The sequence below is a fragment of the Thunnus albacares genome, chromosome 8, assembly GCF_914725855.1.
Source record: "Thunnus albacares chromosome 8, fThuAlb1.1, whole genome shotgun sequence".
NCBI classification, from domain to species: domain Eukaryota; kingdom Metazoa; phylum Chordata; class Actinopteri; order Scombriformes; family Scombridae; genus Thunnus; species Thunnus albacares.
This window is the reverse complement of record NC_058113.1, coordinates 20,196,306-20,216,370: the sequence shown is the minus strand read 5'-3', so window position 1 is coordinate 20,216,370 and position 20,065 is coordinate 20,196,306. Positions and strand designations below refer to the sequence as shown.

The 20,065-nt window shown below is 43.4% G+C and overlaps 1 protein-coding gene across 1 annotated transcript; it reads left to right on the top strand.

Moving 5' to 3' along the window:
• The first annotated feature begins 518 nt into the window (after positions 1-518).
• On the top strand, positions 519-19,924 carry lmtk3 (lemur tyrosine kinase 3). Its single transcript, XM_044359961.1, has 16 exons — positions 519-1,129; positions 3,465-3,598; positions 3,983-4,130; positions 4,726-4,799; positions 5,012-5,130; positions 6,228-6,315; positions 7,735-7,883; positions 8,004-8,088; positions 8,192-8,313; positions 9,009-9,158; positions 9,270-15,612; positions 15,710-15,873; positions 16,784-16,917; positions 17,245-17,579; positions 17,668-17,752; positions 18,486-19,924. The coding sequence occupies exons 1-16, from the start codon at positions 1,039-1,041 to the stop codon at positions 18,611-18,613; spliced, it is 8,349 nt and encodes a 2,782-aa protein (XP_044215896.1). The 5' UTR covers positions 519-1,038; the 3' UTR covers positions 18,614-19,924.
• The last annotated feature ends 141 nt before the right edge of the window (positions 19,925-20,065 follow it).

Sequence of the window (20,065 nt, the reverse complement as noted above, 5' to 3'; positions counted from 1 at the left end):
CTGACTTTTGTGGCCCAGAATATACAAAAAATGACATATTTCAAAACTATTTAATATTATGATTGATGGTTTTAATAGTTATAATGAAACCTACTATTAAAAAATGTTGCATCCTTCACTTTCAATAAAATTCAGAGAAGTAATTACGGCTGTTATGTTCTCCTTTTTTAGATAATATGACATCATAATATAGAAAAAAGAAAACACTTCCCCTGCTCTCTGAAATATTAATGAAGGATTAATCACCCTTTTATTAATGACTGATAAGATATTTACGGATGCAAAATACATTTATGGTTCAAAATCTGGTATAGGGACTAATTAAAAAGGGATACTTGTGTCATAAATGACCCCCTCCATCCTATGAAGGGTCAGAATATGATCAGTATTTAAGGGTTAATAGGAGGCTAATTACATCACAACCACAAGTCTTGAAACAGAAGTGATAAAAATCCAATATGAGATCAATATAATCCTACTACTGAGAACCACATACACATCATTAGCTTCCTGTGGGAATATTATCAGATTTCTTTTTATTTTTTTTATTTTTTTAGCATTATGATGATGAAGCTGGACCATGACAATGCGCGCCGTGTGTGTCTGACGTAGGCTGGCGGAGGAGAAAAACACAGACAACCCTCCAACACTGAGAGACAGGAGGGGGAGAAAAGGAAAATATCTAAGAGGAGAAACAGCGGACGGTTGTTTTCACACACGGAGGCTGAGCAATAATGTCTGATGAGCGGACTGAGGATGCACAATAGAGCATCTCACACACCGTGTTTAATTGCGGATTAGAAGAGGAGGGGGGAGGAGGAGGAGGAAGGAGGAAGGAGGAGGGAGAAGCACAACAAGGAAGGGAAGGAGACGCTCTTTATTATTAGGAGAAAAGCGGAGGGGGTGAGACAGAGACAGCGTGAGCCGGGAGACGGCACAGACCGTGGCGGGGGGGACGGGAGAGAGGAGGACACCGACACCGACAGTCGGCAGCGTCGCTCGGATGCTGTTGTTGTTGCTGCTCCGGACGCGGCGACGATGCGGCCACACTGCTGGGTGATGGTAGCGCTGGCGGGGATCATGTCGTACTTCAGCCCGGAGAGAGCCCTCGGAGCCCCGCAGAGGGAAGGTGAGCGGAGTCGGAGGAGAGAAGGAGGAGGATGAGGATGAGGATGAGGAGGAGGAGGGGGTTTGAAAACCTGTCAGTGATGCTGGAGAAAGGAGGAGAGAGGGGGGATGTAGTCAGTTATGAAAAGGCCTCTCTACACTGTATTATCAGCCTGTATGACTGAGACATAATGCGAATTATTATTGCAGTACGTGGCTGACTTAATCAAAACAGGAGCGAGGCTGATTGGGTGATGGGTAGGGTACCATATTTGCATGCAATGATGAAAATATTGAGGGGGGTGTTTCGATTTTGGGCCTCACATCGATGGCATTTAAAAACAGCACACACTGTATGAATAGCAGACTAAAAATCGTCGGTCAGTGCGAGATGTTATAGCCTCCACATAGCCTGCGCTTGGCTCAGGAGATTATTTAGCCCTTTAGCCACTGCTGGCATCTTTTATTTTTCTGAATCTGAATATTGCCTCCTCCTCCCCGCACCCCCCGCAAGATTTGGCAGAGTGTTGTGTTTGTGTAATGTGTGCAGTCATTGTATTGTGGTTGTATTGTTTTGATGAGAGCTGTTGGCACCGGGGCTGGTGGAAAAGGGCCTTGTGTTAGGTTCCTATTTATATGCAGTGTCTGTCTGGACATCTGTCTAGGGAAAGATGAAAGAATAGCTCTGCACAAGAATTGTGCATCAGTATTGGAGCCACTAGTTATGTTTGTAGTGCATGTTACACTGCCAAGAGGGTCATTGAGATTTTATATTTAGCCCCTGTGTTGCAGGTGTTATGATCAGCATTTCGCTGCATTTCTCTCTGAGCTCCTTCAGGATTATTTCTAATTTATTGGAATCCAGTGAACCAATTTTTTCATTTTTAGCAACATATTGGGCAAATCACCAGCCAACACTTTGATACAAAGGTGTTTTTTTTTTAAAAATGCTGAGCACATCTTCTTTGCTGCCTGATGCGGGAAACAAGTGAATCTTGTTGTGTTTGTGCTGCAACTTTTTTGTGAGCAAGAAAACAAGAAAAAAAAAACCCACAAAAAAAGAAGTACTCAAAGTGTTAATAGCAATGAGGCTTTAATATCAATCCTACACACAAACATCACTTCTTTATGTATTTTTAGTAGCATGTTGATCCTCTTTTTTTACAATATATTTTTTTAAGTTTATAAATTATTAAATTTACTTTAAAATTTATGTATGCAGTGTTTATGATATCATGACCTTGTGAATGAATGCATTTTTTGGGATGAGGGTCACAGAAGATGAAGTTGGGATTTAGTTTGAGGCAGCACAGACTCAGAAAACAGAAAACCTGAGTTATTTTCATTATTTTCTCATCTTTATAATTTCACACCATTATGTACCTTTTTTGTATGTTATCTTTCTCAAATGTTTGTAATGTGTGGTGCGTAATATCAGTGAAAGCAGCCTTAAAGGTTTGTTTATAGAGTAGATGTGTCTACAGAAGGTGAAACTGAGACTATATAAATGTTTATATTTAAGTCCTTCATCATGTTAAGTGTCGGACTCCGTCTGACTGTTTCAAGGTGTCATTGTTCCTCTTTCATGTCATCTGTCATAAGTGATATAATGTTTTGACATATTTCAGCTGCAGTATTTAAACCTATAGTTAACACCTGAAGGGTATTTAACCACCCTGCCCTGCCCCTTTTCTTTTCTACAGATGGTTCACTTCCCACAATCGACTACGTTGAGGTACAAATATCAAATGTCCCGATCCCTCCCTCTCTCACCTGAGTAGTAAACCTTCCTCATTTGAGTAATTCTTTTCCAGTTTCCAACCCTTCCCAGTTAGCGCTCCTTTTTTTACCTAAATGACAACTCCAGCCACCCCTTCCCCTGCTTCTTAACTGTGTTTCCTGAGTGGAATGCCATTTCTGATATTTCCCCCTCCCCGTGCTTTTTTCCTTACTGGAATGGTATATTCTCCCACTTTCAAACTTGAATTCTTTAATTCCAGTCTCTATTTTCCTTTACTGATTCAGACAGTGTTTTTTTTTTATTTTTTTATCTTGGACTTAGTTTCTTTTCCTGCTTTTTCCCCCCAAATCCCTGATGCAAGCTGTCCATTGGGGTTCTCCACTGTGTCCCAAACCTGCCGCTAAGAAAACGCTCCAATGGTTTCCCTCTAAACAAAACACCTGTGTAACAAGACTTTACACCTTTCTGATCAGTGAAGTCTCTTTTTTTGCTTCTCACTGACTCAAACCTAACAGTGTGTCCCCCCTTATAGAAACACAATCACCCTCAATAGCTGTATTAAATCCTCTCCTCCCTTGTATTTCTTCCTCTCGTCCCCCCTCTGTCTTCCTCTCAGTTTCTCAGACCAGGGCTGCATCCCTCTCTCCTCCACCTTACGTCGTCATCCTCATCTCTTGCTCGGGGCTCGTCTCTTTTGTTCTGCTGCTCCTCACCTGCCTGTGCTGTAAGAGAGGAGGAGTGGGATTCAATGTAAGTCTTCAACATGTAAGAGATTTATTCACCTCTCTCTGCTTCCTTTGGCTTGTCACACTGTTTGCATGCCTGTATGGTTCTCATTTAAGCTTGCCTTGATATAAACTGTAGCTGTGCGGGAGGCTTCAGTCTGGAAATGGAAACACGAGTCAATAATTCCAACTTAATGAAGTAGAAATGGTCAATAATCATCTCTCAGTCTAATCTTGACTAAGCCTGCCATCTTTTAACCTCACAGCGTTGTTGTTTAGCTGACAGACAGGGTGTCATTAGTTCAGAATGGCTGCTTTCTCACTGTCTACTCCTAAATTCAACCATATTTTTGAGCGAAAGAGTACAGTTTATACCGATATTGTGATTTTTATACATTTTACGTCCCAGGAGTTTGACAATGCCGACGGGGAGGAATGCTCCGGAGGATCCAGTCCCATCCAGGAGGACAGCCTTTCGTCATGTCCTTCCCTACCAGAGGTCTACACCTTACCAGTCAGAGACAGGCCCAACTGCCCCGCCCTGCAGGACGGAGCAGGTAACAACCTGAAACAACTCTCCTGCTCAGCTGTGTGTTAAAGCTTCGGCTTTGTTATGAAGGGTTTTGAAGCCGCGCTCACATGAGAGCCAGTACCGACCTGCAGTAAACTCCCTCAGGGTCTGTTGCCTGAATCACTGATGTGGATCCAGTAAAGGTCTCAAACGGAGTGTAAAACCAGTAGCATTGGACTCCCCGCTGAACGTCAGTGGAGTGGAAACTGTGATCTGAGGAAATTCTGCATCAGTGCTCTGTCTGAGCAGGCCAAGTTGGACATTTGGTTGACTTGTAGTGAGAGGATGAGAGGTTCATGCCCATAGACCCTGTGGCCATGCTGACAAGGGTTGAGTATGCGGGTTTTTGGCTCAGGAAGGGTGCTGTGTCAGGTGACTGGTGTCGCAGTGCAAAATATGTGGTAGTTTATATTGAAATATTGACTAAATTTATGAGCAGCACTGTAAATAATGTTTCTCCAGAGTGTATCAGTTTTTAAAGCAGATTTCTGTTGCTATTGTGAGATATTATGTCATAAAAAAACATCAGATGCAGACGTCTGTGACCCTGATCTTTTTTTATTTCTCCTCTTTTTTTACAGACTCCAAGTCTCAGTGCTTCAAAAGACACACTTTAAACTACCTTCAGGAGATAGGAAATGGCTGGTTCGGAAAAGTAAGATGATCGTCTCCCATATTCAGATATCATATCTTCGTGTTGTCATGTAAAATACGAATCATAGTGTCTTTGTTACGGCATGCTCTGCTCTGTTATATTTAATACTGGCTCCCGACCAGATTACAAGTCCTAACTCAAAATAGTTCTTTTACTGCCAGTCTCCCTCTCCTGGGCACTCTTCCATGTTATTGTCCATCGATCTCTTCTAGGTGATCCTGGCTGAAGTGCTGTGTGACTGCAGCTCCTCTCAGGCCGTGGTGAAGGAGCTGCGTGTCAGCGCCAGCCCTCTGGAGCAGAGGAAGTTCTTGGCCGAGTCTGAACCGTACAGGTGGGAAAAACTGTCAAGACTGTGCAAGACTCGGGTGGCCATTTTGGGGCCTTCAAGCGAGACTGTGTAACTTTTGTTAACCTGCAACCAGTGACAATTATGAAATAATGGACAGTAGTATGACAGTAGCACAAGAACAGAGGAGCAGAGATGTCCGTTAAACAGGAATATGTATCTAACTAACATTAGCCAACATTAACTACCATTTGCTACTGGTCATACCAGACTGGGTAAGGCTGTATCAGCAAAAACCTATGAGTGTATGGAACTGAAAAGTGATGAATTTTATTGCTTATAAATTATCCTTTTCATTTATATGCAAAGGATTGTGCTATGTCTTCTTTTAAAAATACAGTCTCACTTTAATCCTTTATAAAAGGAGCAACAACATGTCTAGCTTGAATTGTACCTCTTTACTTTCAGACAGACTTGACAACTATCCACATGAACTAAAAAGATTAAAAATTGGTATATTCAGATAGTTAATAGTTAATGTTACTGCAGGTATGTAGTGATAAAGTTTGTTCTTGTGGATGAACACTGAATCAACCTGTTTAATGTGTTTGACTCAGAATCTGAGTAGCATTTTGGCCGTCCTTCTCTCCCTAACACACTCACACACACACACACACACACACACACACACACATAGAGACACACAGGAAGCATTCAAGGACACGGCTGTGTGTTTTTTTCTCTATCCCTATCTCTGGGCAAAACCCACAATAACCAGCACCATCCTTACACACACACACACACAAATATACACTCACAAGGAGTCTCACACATATTTTTTATGCTGTTTACATCTCTTGCTGAGGCACACACCTTCCCCTCGTCATGTTATCTTTCTGTCTTCTCACCTCTTCTGTCCCAGTTTGTTTCTGATGCAAACACACAGACTCAATAACAAGCAAACACACACAACACCAAGACGCTTTATTTGCTTTTTTTATGACTTTCACTCACAATTAAATTTGGCTTTGCTGCTTTTTTCTCTATCTCCATCTCTTTCTCTACCTCTGTCTGTGTGACCTACCTATCTATATATCAACCTACCTACCTATCTAATCTCTGGTGTCTCGTTCTCGCTTCAGGAGCCTCAAACATCCCAACATTCTTCAGTGTTTGGGGCAGTGCAGTGAAAGCATCCCTTTCCTCCTGGTTATGGAGTTCTGTCAGCTGGTAAGTAGAAACCAGCTTTTTTCACATATATATATTATTCTTTTCTTGGGCATTCAGATCTGGATCCAATGGCATGAGCACACATACAATATAACACTGAACAAAAAGTTGTCTGCATCAACTAAGACATGTGTATATGTTCTCTTTTCATATCTTAGCATTTAAGTTACTTTTTTGGCATCATGTCATCCCAGTTCTTATCAAAAATATTTCCTTTAACTCTTAGCAGGTAGGTCAAATTTTCCATTGAATAGATATCCCAGACAATCCCAAACCATTGCTCTTTCCCTTGAGGATCAGTTTTAAACCAATTTCTTGTCTTTTTGCTGGCTATAAGCTAATTTTTTGCCAGATATCTATCTCTTCTTTGTACTGCCTCCTCATTGTCCCCCTAGGTACATCACAGCACAGTTGTTTGGGATGTTATATCCCATAACGTCTTTAATAACTGCATTAACATTATTCCAGAAATGCTTTAGTTTAGTGCAAAACATGAGTCTGGTTTGCCTCCAGAGAAATCAGCTATTTTTATATTAGATAAAGGTACAGGTGAGTCATATTAAGTTAAACACCATTAGTACATAATTTTGTAGTTTTTAGTTTTGACTGATATACCTACAATTTAGACAAAGATGATTTGGCATCTTTGGTGCTGTTAGTTGTCTCATGTTTGCTGTTAATGCTGTTAATTGGTATGCAAGCCGTATTTACCACCTTTGTAGCATTTTTTTTTCAAATAAAGTTCAGTTGCATCAAGAGTTAAAGTATTTTTTTTTGGGGGGGGGGCGATCTTTATTGTAATGTCATTTGATGTGAGTAGCTCATTGGTATCACATGTCTGTTACAAAAATGATGAATTCGAGGGTCACTGAAATCTGTTTAGCATCTGTAGAATCAGTTTGTTTTCCTTCTTTAAGCTGGCTTAATCACTGACTGATTAAGAAAACCGTATGAGTGGACTCTCAGGCCAAACAAAGGCACGAGAAGATCAATTACAGCAACACAGCGAGAGAACACTGGAGTCCTCACAGACTGCTATAACCCTTTTTGATAAAGTCACCTATTGTCCTTTCCTTGGGGATATTTTTCATCCTTTTATATAGTCCACATTTTATTTCCTTGTCCTTCCAGGAGTGCAAATGACTAACACAAAGGCTGCCAGCTCATTATCAATTCTTGTGTTGCTTTTGAGGCTCTGTGATGAAAAACACCTAAAAAAAGGATGTATTTATGGCAGAACTCACAATTATCCTCTGTGCATACACAGTGTAGCCTGTAAGTTTTATCTCTGCTTTAGGTGAAGGGCACAAATACTTGGCACACACACACTTATGGTCCAAACTGGCATTAATTCATCCTGTACTGAAGTCCACTCCACGCATAACTCACTTCCTGCATTTTTCTGTGATGTACATCTAGGGTGACCTGAAGAGGTATCTGCGAGCCCAGCGCAAGTCAGACGGCATGACCCCTGACCTGCCGACCCGGGATCTGTTGACTCTCCAGAGAATGGCTTTTGAGATCACCTCAGGCCTGCTGCATCTCCATGAAAACAACTACATCCACAGGTCAGTCATGACTGTCTCTGTAGCCACTATCAAACAAAACACTTATCTTTCAACCAAACCAGACGGAGTGTGTATCTCTGATCAGTGTGACTAATATTTGAAAGTTTTTGTTCTCTGCAGTGATCTGGCTTTAAGAAACTGCCTGCTGACCTCAGACCTCACTGTTAGGATAGGCGACTACGGCCTTTCTCACAACCATTACAAGGTACATGGCTCTGTGCTTGTGACTTTCTCATTCATTTGAATGAGAAAATGTATATATGACTAAATGTAATAAACTAAATAATTCTTGTTCTTGTTGTGTGAAGGAGGACTATTACCTAACTCCGGACAAGCTATGGATCCCACTGCGCTGGATCGCTCCTGAGCTGCTGGAGGAGTACAGAGGATCTCTCATTGTTACCGACCAAACCAAGACCAGCAATGTGTGGTATGTTTTACAGCAGCCGCAGCTCTTTATGTGCTACCCTGCCGAAAAATCTGAGTTGACAAGCTGATTATGCAGGTCACCGGGTCATGCTGAAAATACTTAGATCAAAAACACTTTTACATCTGGTGTCCATCTTTTTATTTTAATTGCAACTAGTCTCCTAGCACTAATTTTGTTACTTTCCTCCAGCGTTAGAACATGTGCCCATACACCAACCGACTTTAGCTGATCAAGGCTGTCTTATTAGAGAATATAGTAAACCTAATTTCCCTTAATGTTTCTGCAACTGACTGAGAATGAAATGCTCTGAACAAGGAATGTTCTGAAATTGTTGATCAAAAATATCAAAAGTATGGTATGTGAAAATAATCTGAAATGCTCTTTGTAGAGTCTTGTTTGTAGTCTCAATTAGAGCTGGGATTTGGCCCAAAGTTTCAAAATCTTCAATTCTTCTGAATATTAAACTGAAGTTGAGTAAGACTAAAATTGAGCTTTTTTTCTAATATAATAGCATAAATAATATAATCAACAAAATATCTTATTTTTTCTTTCTGTTATGCCTCTTAGTCTTGATCTGTTTTAAAGTCAAAGCTCTGTATAAACAAGGTGTTGCAGTAAAATCATTACATAACAAAAATCTAAAAGATTTGTGATGCTTAGTCTCTCACCACCTCTACATCCATTTTTTCTTCTAGGTCCTTGGGGGTGGTTATTTGGGAGCTGTTCGAGTTTGGCTCTCAGCCCCACAGACACCTGAGCGATGAAGAGGTGTTGACCTTCGTCATCAGGGAGAGACAGATCACACTGGCCCAGCCCAGACTCAAACTCTCCCATGCAGATTACTGGTCAGTGCTCTAATCCACCAAGTGCTCTGCACAAAAGTGATGATCATGTTAAAGGAAAGTAATAATGTCCTAATTGTGTCTTTCCAAACTGTTTTTCTCTCCTCTCCTCAGGTATGAGATCATGCAGTCCAGCTGGCTACCTCCATCTCAACGCCCTTCTGTAGCTGAGATATTCCTCCTCCTCTCCTCACTCTTGGCCGCTGAGCGAGGTATGGCAAGGGGGAGTGTCGGGGAAGAGGATGAAGAGGATGAAGAATATGAGGAGGGCAGAGGGAGGAGAGGGGAGAGCGAGGAGTCGTTTGAAAGACGCTGGGACTTACTCCGTCCACCTGCCTTCCAGGCTGCAGCAAACGAGCGGCAGAGGGAGAGAGAGTACAGCAGGGATGACAGAGACAACTCCTACCCTCTACTAGACCCCGTGGGGAACTGTATCACCCCGTCCTCGTCTGAACTGGACGACATCCTGACAGTCACTGAAACTAGCAAAGGCTTGAACTTTGAATATTTCTGGGAGAAGGCGCATGCCAGACGAGGCTACAAACCTCTCCCCCCTCCTCAGCCAATCCCGACTGTGAACAATAACCACAGACAGTCCTTGGATACTCCCACTGTGGTCCCAGTGATCAGTGCACGCAGCCCCTCCCTTGCCAGTGAATACTACATCAGATTAGAGGAGCACACTCCCCAGGACAAGTCGCCAACTCTTAAAGGGAAGACACAGTCCTCTTTTAGGTCTGACTCGATTTGCCCTGGAGACATGGAGCTGGTGGAGATTCGTAGTGGTCTACTGGGAAAAGAGCGCGTACCTTATTGTTCCTCTGACAAATGCGGAGGTGGAAAAGGAATCCAGACCATCCGATCGAGCGAGGTTAAACTCCAGGTACCCAACACAGGTTTGGCGGAATTCAGAGACACTTCAAGCAGAGTGACCGACTTCTCAGTAGTCGATTTAGGGGATGATGAAGAAGAGGAGAAGAAAAAGAGCAGTGAGGTGGATAGAAAATCATCCACAAGTTCTCAAGCCCCAGTCCTCCCTCCCAAGCCTCGCTCCATGTCCATGTCATCAGCCAACCACCTTCACTCGCGCCCCCTCCCCGCCCCTCCACTCGGATATAGAGGACTTCCTCACTACACCATCAGTGGAAAAATCGAGACAGACCCTCATCATATGAGCAGCTGCCCCCCTTCCACCTTTGATCACCTGGGGCTCCATCGGTCCCGACAGACTCTACCCCCATCCCCTTCCCTCTCCCCCTCCCTGCCCCCATCGAGCCATCCCATTTACCCTTCATCTCAAATGTGTCCTCCGCCTCTCCCTCCCCACTCCAAACCACAAAGAAGTTGCCCAAGCTACAACACAGCTGACACTTTTTCAAGATACAGTAAGCCGCAAATGCAGAGACCCCTTAGAGACCCACTATCCTGTGACTTGTCTGACAGAGAGGGTGTTACCAGGCACGTAGCATCATCGCACAACTCCAAGGAGACCTCTCACTCACGTGCAAAAGACTTTGACTCTCCTGTTCGTCGAGAAAACCCCTTGCGCCCTATTTATCGCAATTTACCCCGTCCTCAGCCCCAGATTGAAAGGCAGTCATCATCCAGTCCCACCTACTCAGATGAGGACGACTCTCCCTTCATGTCCCCTGAGAAACCCAGCAGTGGGACCACTGTCACTCATTCCAGCCTATCTGAAGATGCAGACCCAGTGGCCTCGGAGTTCTTTTCCAGGGGAATGAAAAGGACCCAGTCACGCCTCGACACCATCCTGCCCGCCATTTGGAAGGAAGATGCTGAACTTCAGGCAGAACGTGTAGCTGCTGCCAAGAAATCCCCCATGCATCTGTTTCTGACAGAGATATCTAGCGTGACAGAGTCTGGTGACCCAAAAACAGAGGCCTCATGGAAGGGAGAGAAGGAGGAGAGAAGAGATGGAGAGAGATGGGGGAACTTTGTGCTGTCCAACAGAGGGATGCGCCGCTCCCAGTCGCTCATCACAGAGCTGGGCTCAGCAGGACAGTCATGGGGGCCAGAGAAACACAGCAACAGCACAGAACCTGAGGAGGACAATACAGTCACTAAAGGACCTTTGCAGAGAGATCTTTTTCTCACAGAGATTGATACAGGAGGGATGGACACAGATGTGGAGGGAGGATCAGAGAGTGACCCTGTGAAATACCTCTATCCTGCAGGATCCAGATTGCGGCCCTATGTCTGCGCTCCAGGCCTTCCCTCGTACACTGAAGCTGAGGAAGCCTATTCCAAAGGTATACGGAGGTCCCGCTCCCTCCTCTCTGAGATCACCATCGGGAAGCAGGAGTCTGAACTACAGCAGACGGAGAAGGAGCCGCGGAGAACAGAAATGACCAGAGAGGAGTTCCTAAAGGAGATCCAATCAGCAGAGACCTTTCTGACGGAAATCATATCTCGACAAAACGCTGCAGCAAACAGGAAGGAAGCGGAATCATCTTACTCCCCTACTCCACTGTCCCCTGAATATGAGTCCATTTGCATCGACCCCAACTCAACTCAGACCATCAGATTCCAGTCAGAGAGCTCCATACGGGCATCCAACAAAGGAAAAGATGACACACAAACTGAGGCCATCTATGCCCAAGTGACCAAGCGTGCTAAAAAGAGTGAGATAAAAGTCTCCACAAGACCCGAGATCCCGATCCTTCATATAGGATCAAATAAACAACCTGTCAAACTGGACAGCCAAGGAAGTAATGCTGACCACTCAGCTCCCCACTGCCAATCTGGTGAATTTGTGTTTTCAGAAATCATGCCCAAAAATGGCCTACTGCACAACCAAACACTTGCATGTCAGAAAGAAGAGGAGTGTTCAGATGGCCCTGCCTTACCTGCCAGAGGAGAGCAAAGAGACAGAGATCATTCAGAGCACTCTCCGATCATGTCCACTAAGGATGTTGAAGAATCCAACACTGTGATATTGCGTGAGAACAAATCGCTCGATAGTCCAAAGGCTGCTGTTGTAGGGAATGGTGAGATAGTGAAAGATGACCTACAGACCAGCAGCCATGAGAGAGGAGATCAAAAACGGGGAAAGACTGATACCACTTCATATGATCCTGAAAAAGAAAAGTACCACACTGATAAAGTTTCTGCAGTGGAAACCATCGCAACAGCTGATTCAGAAAGCTCGAAAAGTTTGGGTTCTCAAAACGATAATGGAAGAGAAAATTCACCAGAGCACAATGACAGTGGTCATATTGCCCAAAAGGCAGCCACTCCCGCCACCACTCCAACCACTCCAGACTGGGATCCATCCTCTGATGTGTCACTCGTCACCCCCACTGACTCAGTCCTGTCACCTATGACTTCCAGCTCAGCTGACTGCCTCACACCTAGTGACTCATGGACGGGAGGAGGAGTGGGAAGCGGCGGGTGGCGGGCTCTGGGAAATGAAACGCCGCATCGAGACTCTGCCTATTTCTCCGACAGCGACTGGGAAGGGGACGGGATGAACAGGAGGAACAGTGATGGACTAATTGCTTCCAGGCCGAGCAGCGGTCGAGGAGGCGATCGGGGAATACTGACGGGGATTGAGGAAAAAACTGAGGAAGAGGGAGAGATGGGAGATAAGAGCCCTTTAAGAAACAGTATACAGATGTCAGATAGCAAAACTGAAACTGCAGAAATGACAACTATCGAGATATGTGAGGAAAATGCTCCTGAAAATGACATTTCTCATTTAGGTGATGATAAAGATATTTTAAGCAAAGGGCTGGAGTCTACACAGAAAGACGATTCAGGCATTTTCCACAACGAGAGCAAAAAATCAACACTGTTAGGCAGTCCCCAGGCCAAGGACTGTGTCGACTTAATTGATAAGTTGTTTTCAAAATTAGATGATGAGCCACTGAAAGGGCTGCCACACAGTGGTGGGTATCCGATAGACAACCACTATACAGATGGCATCATTTCTCAGATAACAGATTGCAAATACCAGGACTCTGCAGAGAATGACTTAAATCTACATTCCAAGGGCCTCGCTGAGACAGATATTTTGATCGAGTCTGTATCTGGCAGTCAGTCAAAGGATTGCATGTTAAGACCCGGCATCAAAGAATACACAAGTGTTACAAAGATAGATAACGATCTCTCTGCACTAAATGCTCACCACTGTGGAAATGACTCTCTGGAATCTGTGGCAACATCCCAAGTTGACAACAGAGAGTCCAGATTATCTAAAGTGTATGGCGTTCAAACGAGCGATGCCAGACATAGCAATGATGAAACCTCGTCAGTAGTCGAGCCAAGCGATGGGAAATTTGTAGCTGATAAAGTGAGTGGTCTGACACGTCCCTCTTGGGCTGAGGAGGGTGTTGAAGAGCCTGAGAGGCCTGGCTTGGAGCTTCACCACACAGACCACAATGAACTGGGCCTGAGAAACCTGCGCTGCTCAGACGGCAGCGAGGACAAGAAGGCCGAAGTCACAACAGAAACAGAGAAACAGCTGGCTGCCACAGAGCTGAGTAACGCCATGAAGGAGAAGTCGCCCCTGAGAGGAGCAGCGAGTAGGATGGACAATGTGGATAAAGACTCCTGTGAGGGGCTGGATTTGAAAACAAAAGAGTTGTGGAGCGCTATGGAGGAGGATGAAGAAAGAACGGGATGCGCTGTGGTCAGGGGAGAGTTTGACTGCCACCGTTTCTCACAGTCGAGGGACCTTCACTTGTGGCCTGATGAAAACGACCAGTGGGCCTCTCCAGAAAGGAGGTGCCAAGACCTTGAGCTGAGGTCTGAATTTTTCTCTGGATTCAATAATAAGGCGTGGGAGGTGGGGGAGCGGCTTGTAGTGGGCCAGGAGTTTTGGGAGACTGAAGAAAACGACGAACTTGCAGGAAGTGAACCTCACCCTGCTGTCTTGGAGGGCTGCGAAGAAACGTGGAACGATGAGACCCAGGGACTGACTAGCAGTCTTGATGTGAAGGAAAAGTGGGACTCTAAAGACAGCGATAACCAACAGACTGTCCAAGTGGTCGGTGTACAACAGGAGGAAAATATTGAGAACCTTGGAGAAATTGACAGTTTTAACAAAGACCTGAAAGGAGAAATCTCAGATATTGAAGTAGAGAATATAGAAATCCCAGCACAAGAGACCTCGGAGCAAGGAAAGAAGCAGATTTCGCCATGCACAGAGACAGTCGGGCGCAGGGAAGGTGGGATGGACTCTACAGAGACAGAGGAGAACCAAAATTTTAACAGATGGCCTCAGAATCACCTCTCCGAGATCCAAAAGGAGGAGCAGTCATCGGCTGTTAATGAAGAAACAGGCTCTAGTTTAGAGAACTACTTCAGTCACACTTTAGAGCATAAGTGCGCAAATATATCCATTTGTATCACCGAAGCTCCTCCTGTGGACCTTTCAGATCTGGAAAATGTTGAATCAGGCTTAGATTCAGAGACTGAAATGAACCCATGGATTGCTAGGCAATACATAGACGAAAGAATAAGTATTATGAACGTAGAGGAGGATTACAGAGACATGCCACTTCCATCTAATCCTGTCTCTTGTCCCGGTGACCTTGATGTCCAGGAGGATGTAGATCAGTCATATCCACAGGTAGATAATTTCAGCTCAGTAGATTTCCCCAGTCCTCCACCAAGCATAGACCTTGATGTGCAAGATGATAAGCTGGAGAGTTTAGACGACTCTTTTCCTAGTCCACCACCATCTGTTACAGAGTCAGAGGAGTTTATTAGTCACATTAATCTGGAAGACTTTATTGCAAGCAGTGAGACAGAGCCGCGTATTTCCCCGACTCACAACACAGATGCCTCAGATCCACCTCTGCAAGAGTTGCCACCTGCTACAACTCAAAGTAAAGGGATCTCAGCCAATCTGAACCTCCCCTCTGTGCATATAACACTCCATGATGAGAGCGACCTCACATCCGACACAGGAAGTCAGGATGAACAAAACAACCTGGTCCAAAAAACATCACCTGCCACCTCATCCCCAACCCAAGATCCTCTCAACGCTCTCCCAGAATTATTGATTTCTGAGTGGAAAGATTTGGATGAGGAGCCCCTAGAGGATTTTGAGAAACTCGAACAACTGTGCTGCATATCTGGGGACGAGGAGGACACCTTGGGACACCTTTTCTTGGGGAACCTAGAGCTCTTGGAGTCTTTGAAGAAAACGCCTGACCAGAAAGGCAGCAGTGCTGGTATTAGTGACACAGGAGAGGAGACATGTGGCTCCTCTACTCCCGAGGGGAGCAGAATGGATTTGAAGGAGGATGGGATCTCTGACAACTCTGATAAGCTGGTGGAACTTGCACCACACCTGCTCCTGAATTCCCAAGGCAAGCTGCCACCTCAAGAGGAGAGGAATGATGTGCTGAGGTCACTAGGCCAAACATCTGATGTCAAGGACCATGGATCTCTCTCCAAGATGACAACTAAGAATGGCCTCATGATGCAGGTGAGCATGTCTTTCTTTCACAGTTTAATGATCACTCCTTGTATTGCCTTTCTGAGTTTATTCACCCTTGTGTATTGTTTTGTTTTTAACATCTCAGGTGTGTGAGGAAAGGCTGCAGTTCTCCCTCAGTGAAAATGTGAAAACAAACGTGCTTTGGGGAGCGACTGTTAAAGACACAGTGATGCTTCGGCCCTGGGGAGAACAAATTACAGAGAGCAGCAGGGAGCTGGTCACTGTGAAAGAACAAAAAGAGGATGAAAGGTATGAAGGCTGACCTTGGACATCTGATCATGAATAACATGATCAACAAAAAAACAACTTATTTTCCAACATTCCTCTAGTGGTATCAGGCCCGGCGCCAGGATGAAATGACTGAGGGGGGCTGTTAAAAATTGCGAGGGGCTGTTTTTCTTTATCATGTCGCCTGCGGCGCATGCACCCCCTTCACACAACAAATAGCACTGTCCATGGTTCTGAAACAACAGCTAAACAATAGTCACATGTATCTCAGTAATTTTGTATTTGCTATTTTTCTGAAGATACATAAAGCTTAAACAGAGGGGGCAAAAAATACAAGGGGCTAAGCCCACTTACGACCCCTCGTGATGCCAGGCCAAAGTGGTATCCTGAAGGATCTTTTTTCTTGCCACTCAAGATAATAACTTGTGCACAGAAATTATTACATTGTGCACAAGGTAAAAAAATCGTCATTTGTGATTTCAAGGAGATATTTGTGTCTGAGATTTCTGCCCTCACCTCAGTACAGTGGGGGTGAACGGATTTTCATTTGCACTGCTCAAAGCAATAAAAAAGGATATTAAGAAAAATTCAATATCATCATATCTGGCCTAATTGTTAAGATGCATACCATATACAATGATGGCAAGATCGCATCTGGTTCAATTCTGGTTTTAGTTTTCATAGGGACTATTTCTTCTGTTTGAATTGTTTAAATATAATTTTCTAAGCTTTGAGAAACAAACAAAGGTGGGAGGAGTACTCACCTTCATTGTGATGAATATTTCAAAACCTGAGCAAATAAAAGCAAAAACAATCTACATGGATAGATGTTGCAAGATGGTGAGAAAATAAGTTGTTTTATGATTTTGGTTAATTGACCCTTTAATATTTATATTTGAATCGATCCTCTCTTTTGTTGTTGTTTTTGTAGCAAAGCAAAGCAGGAAAGCGTCCTGAGCATTCCGCCCCACACCGAGTCTGATGAAACTAAATCTGAGCCGCTCACTGTGATTGAACCACCTGAGGTTACAACAACTCAACCGGCTGCAAACCAGGCAATGAAAGGTACCTTTGTGTTGTACTGTATGTATTACTAACGTTGGTAAATGTTAAGCAGGGATTATGACTGAGATAACAGCATATGACCATTTACTATCCTGTATGAAGAAATGTCAGATAGACTAACATGCACCGTACATCTCAGTAATTTGTGGTCAGTTTGTCCTCAAGCATTTTTATTTGTTTTTGTTGTGTCAAAGTCTGTTTCCCCATGGATTTGTGGACCATGGAGGGCAGCAAAACAGGAAACTTAGTGTGAAATTGGAAAAAGCTAGGTCTCTTTGTCAGCCATTCTTCATGTCTAATATCTTTTCACTGTTCTCATTGTCACAGCAAAACTCGCTCGCCTGTCTCTCGCCCTCCCTCCTCTTGCCCTGACTCTTCCCCTCACCCCCACTGGTAAAGGAGGATTTGGGGACGGGGCGATTGGAAGTCGGATCGGGAGGCGGAGAGGTCTGTCCTCGGGAAGTGACCCTGATGATGAGGAAGAGGACGAACAGGAGGACGAAAGCTCCCGGAGGGTGATTGTTGTCACCGAAACGGACGTGGACAAACGCGTCGGCCTGCGGAGTCTGCTGAAGTCACCTAAGGAACCGATGGACAGAGAAAAGGACAGAGGAAGAAACGTGTCCTTTTTTGATGATGTCACCATTTATCTTTTTGATCAGGTGTTGTCAAAACATTCCACCACTGATTTATAAGACATAATGTTAGATTTAATAAAAGGAAAGCTGACTTTCTCTTTAATTGCAACAGGAAACTCCAACTAATGAGTTGAGCACTTCAGCACCCACCGGTCCAGCACCAGTGTCTGTCAAAAGCACCAAGTTGGATTTGCACGGTAAGTCCGCAAACATCACATTCGTCACGACACACAGGATGAGGAGGTAACATTTTTAGACTGGAGATAATGCGCATCAGTCAGAAATGTGTTTCTTACTACACATGTATTATCAGTTAGTCCTCACCTTGAGCCGGAGAATGACGTAACAAAATCTGACAGCTCCTAACTCATCCTCCACCCACTGAAATGGAAAACCCTCAGTTCAGCCATCTCCTCTCCAAACACGCAGCCAGTATTAATCTTCTATAATTATCCCCCTCGACACTGTGACATGTGGAGCTGAGCGGGGGACATAAATCCTGCGCTCAACAATACAAGCCTAAGCTGTGTTTCCCAACACATTTTCATTTCCTCTCTTGACTTCCGCTCTCCATCTCACACACTGATCACCTCATTTCACAAAATAATGAAAGTTTGGTGCTCAGAATTTCCTTTTGGGCTGTGCAACTACAGAAACACCAAAATTAGATGCTTTCATGATCTTTCATAGCCTTCAGAGTTGAAACTTCAAAGCCTTGAAAGAAGAGGCTGTGTTCCCTTTGAAATACAGTTATTTTTAACAATAAACCATCTTGCATTGCGTCAGCTCGATTATATTAATAGATATATATTATTAGTTTATTTTCTGTTTTGTATTTTGTTTTTCACTCTTGTCTTACTGTATATCTCAGTATTATTGAAGCTACAGTGTTGCTGTTGTGGTGACTGATTTGGTTTGTCTCTCCATCAGGGCCGAAAAGCAAGGAATCAAAAAGGAAAGATAATTTATCAATCAAACCAAGGTCGCCTGTGGGGGCCAATCCAGTGACATCATCGCGCTTCACTGTCAGCCCTGCCGACGACCCCCACTTGGTGTGATGTCACATGTCATCATGGGAACCTTTAGAGCTGAACCCTCTGAGACTGGCCAGTGAATTAACCCCAACAACCAGCCATTCACCCAGAGGCTATTTTTTTATTGAATAGGCAACTGAAAGAATAAGACTCCCGTTCTAAAAGCTGGACACATTCCAGGTTTTACCAGCGACAGGATTTTGTATGACAGGGGTTGTTGTGCTCCTGCCTGCCACTGTTTACAGAGTTTATTCATAGCCTTTGGCTACAAAAGTCTTTGGAAAAGGCAGCATATGCTAGGAGAAGAGGAGCCTGGAGCTTTGTAAAATCTGAAACAGATTTGACAGCTATGCAGTGGGAGTCTTGCTGTGTACCAGCTTACCTTCTCTTTTTCTGCTTCATTCTGTTGTATTATTCCCCAGATGTGCGGGGAATGCACTTTCTTTAGTCACTCATCTGTCTATGTAAACGCTTGGATTCCAGTCCTCTCTTTATTAAAAGGTTTTTCATTGAAGTCAGTCAGTTGTTCTTGTAGGCAGCAGTTTGGAACAGAATTTGCTTGACTCCTGTATTTGAGAATACTCATTCGCATTTGTACAAATATCATAATACAAGTGTATACAATATCATTTTAGAGCTGTTTACTTTTAGATGTATTCTTAGACTGCACGAAAAATGAAACAAGCTACATTTATTTATACTTTTAGTTCTAAAAAGCTTTCTCTTACTTACTATTAATTTATATATTTATTGTTTTATTTATTTATGTAAAGCCAGTTTCCATGCAATATTTTATTTATTTGATTATTTATTTATTTATTTATTTGCTTTGGTGCAATTAACATATATTAACTTTAGCTATAATTTGTTTGGGACAGAATGCATCTAGGTTATACCTTCTCTAAGATCTTCATAACAAATAAATCAAAATATTTTCCCAAACGTTTTAATTGCTAAAAAAAAAAAAAAAGTATTTTGTATAATTTTACTTGTGAATATATGCCAATCTGTATGGAACTATGTCCTGTAATGTTTCATTATTTTCCAACGTCTATGAATTTTTAGCTGTCTCGTCATTCTTTCAACATTGTTTAATGACAGTTAATGTATCTTAGCATGAAAAATCGAAGCCTTTCATCAGTAAATAACTCCATTTGTTTGTGTATCTGTTAATTTATTCCATTTTCTACTAATAACGGTCCATCATGCAGTCGAGTTCCAACTAGCCCATTTGTTTAGTCTGTTTAAATGTTGGTTTAAAACCTGTATTGTTTAAAGAATTGTTTTCAAGGGATAATGTATAAACAAGGGGAAATAAAAACTACAAAATGTGAACCTCTTATTGAACTGTTTCATGGCAATAAATCGATTGTTTTCTATTCATAAGGTGCTCTATTTGATAATTGAGAACACCTATCTGAATGTCTAATCTTAGGTTAAAGCTTGTACAGATTATTCTTATTATTGATGACTACA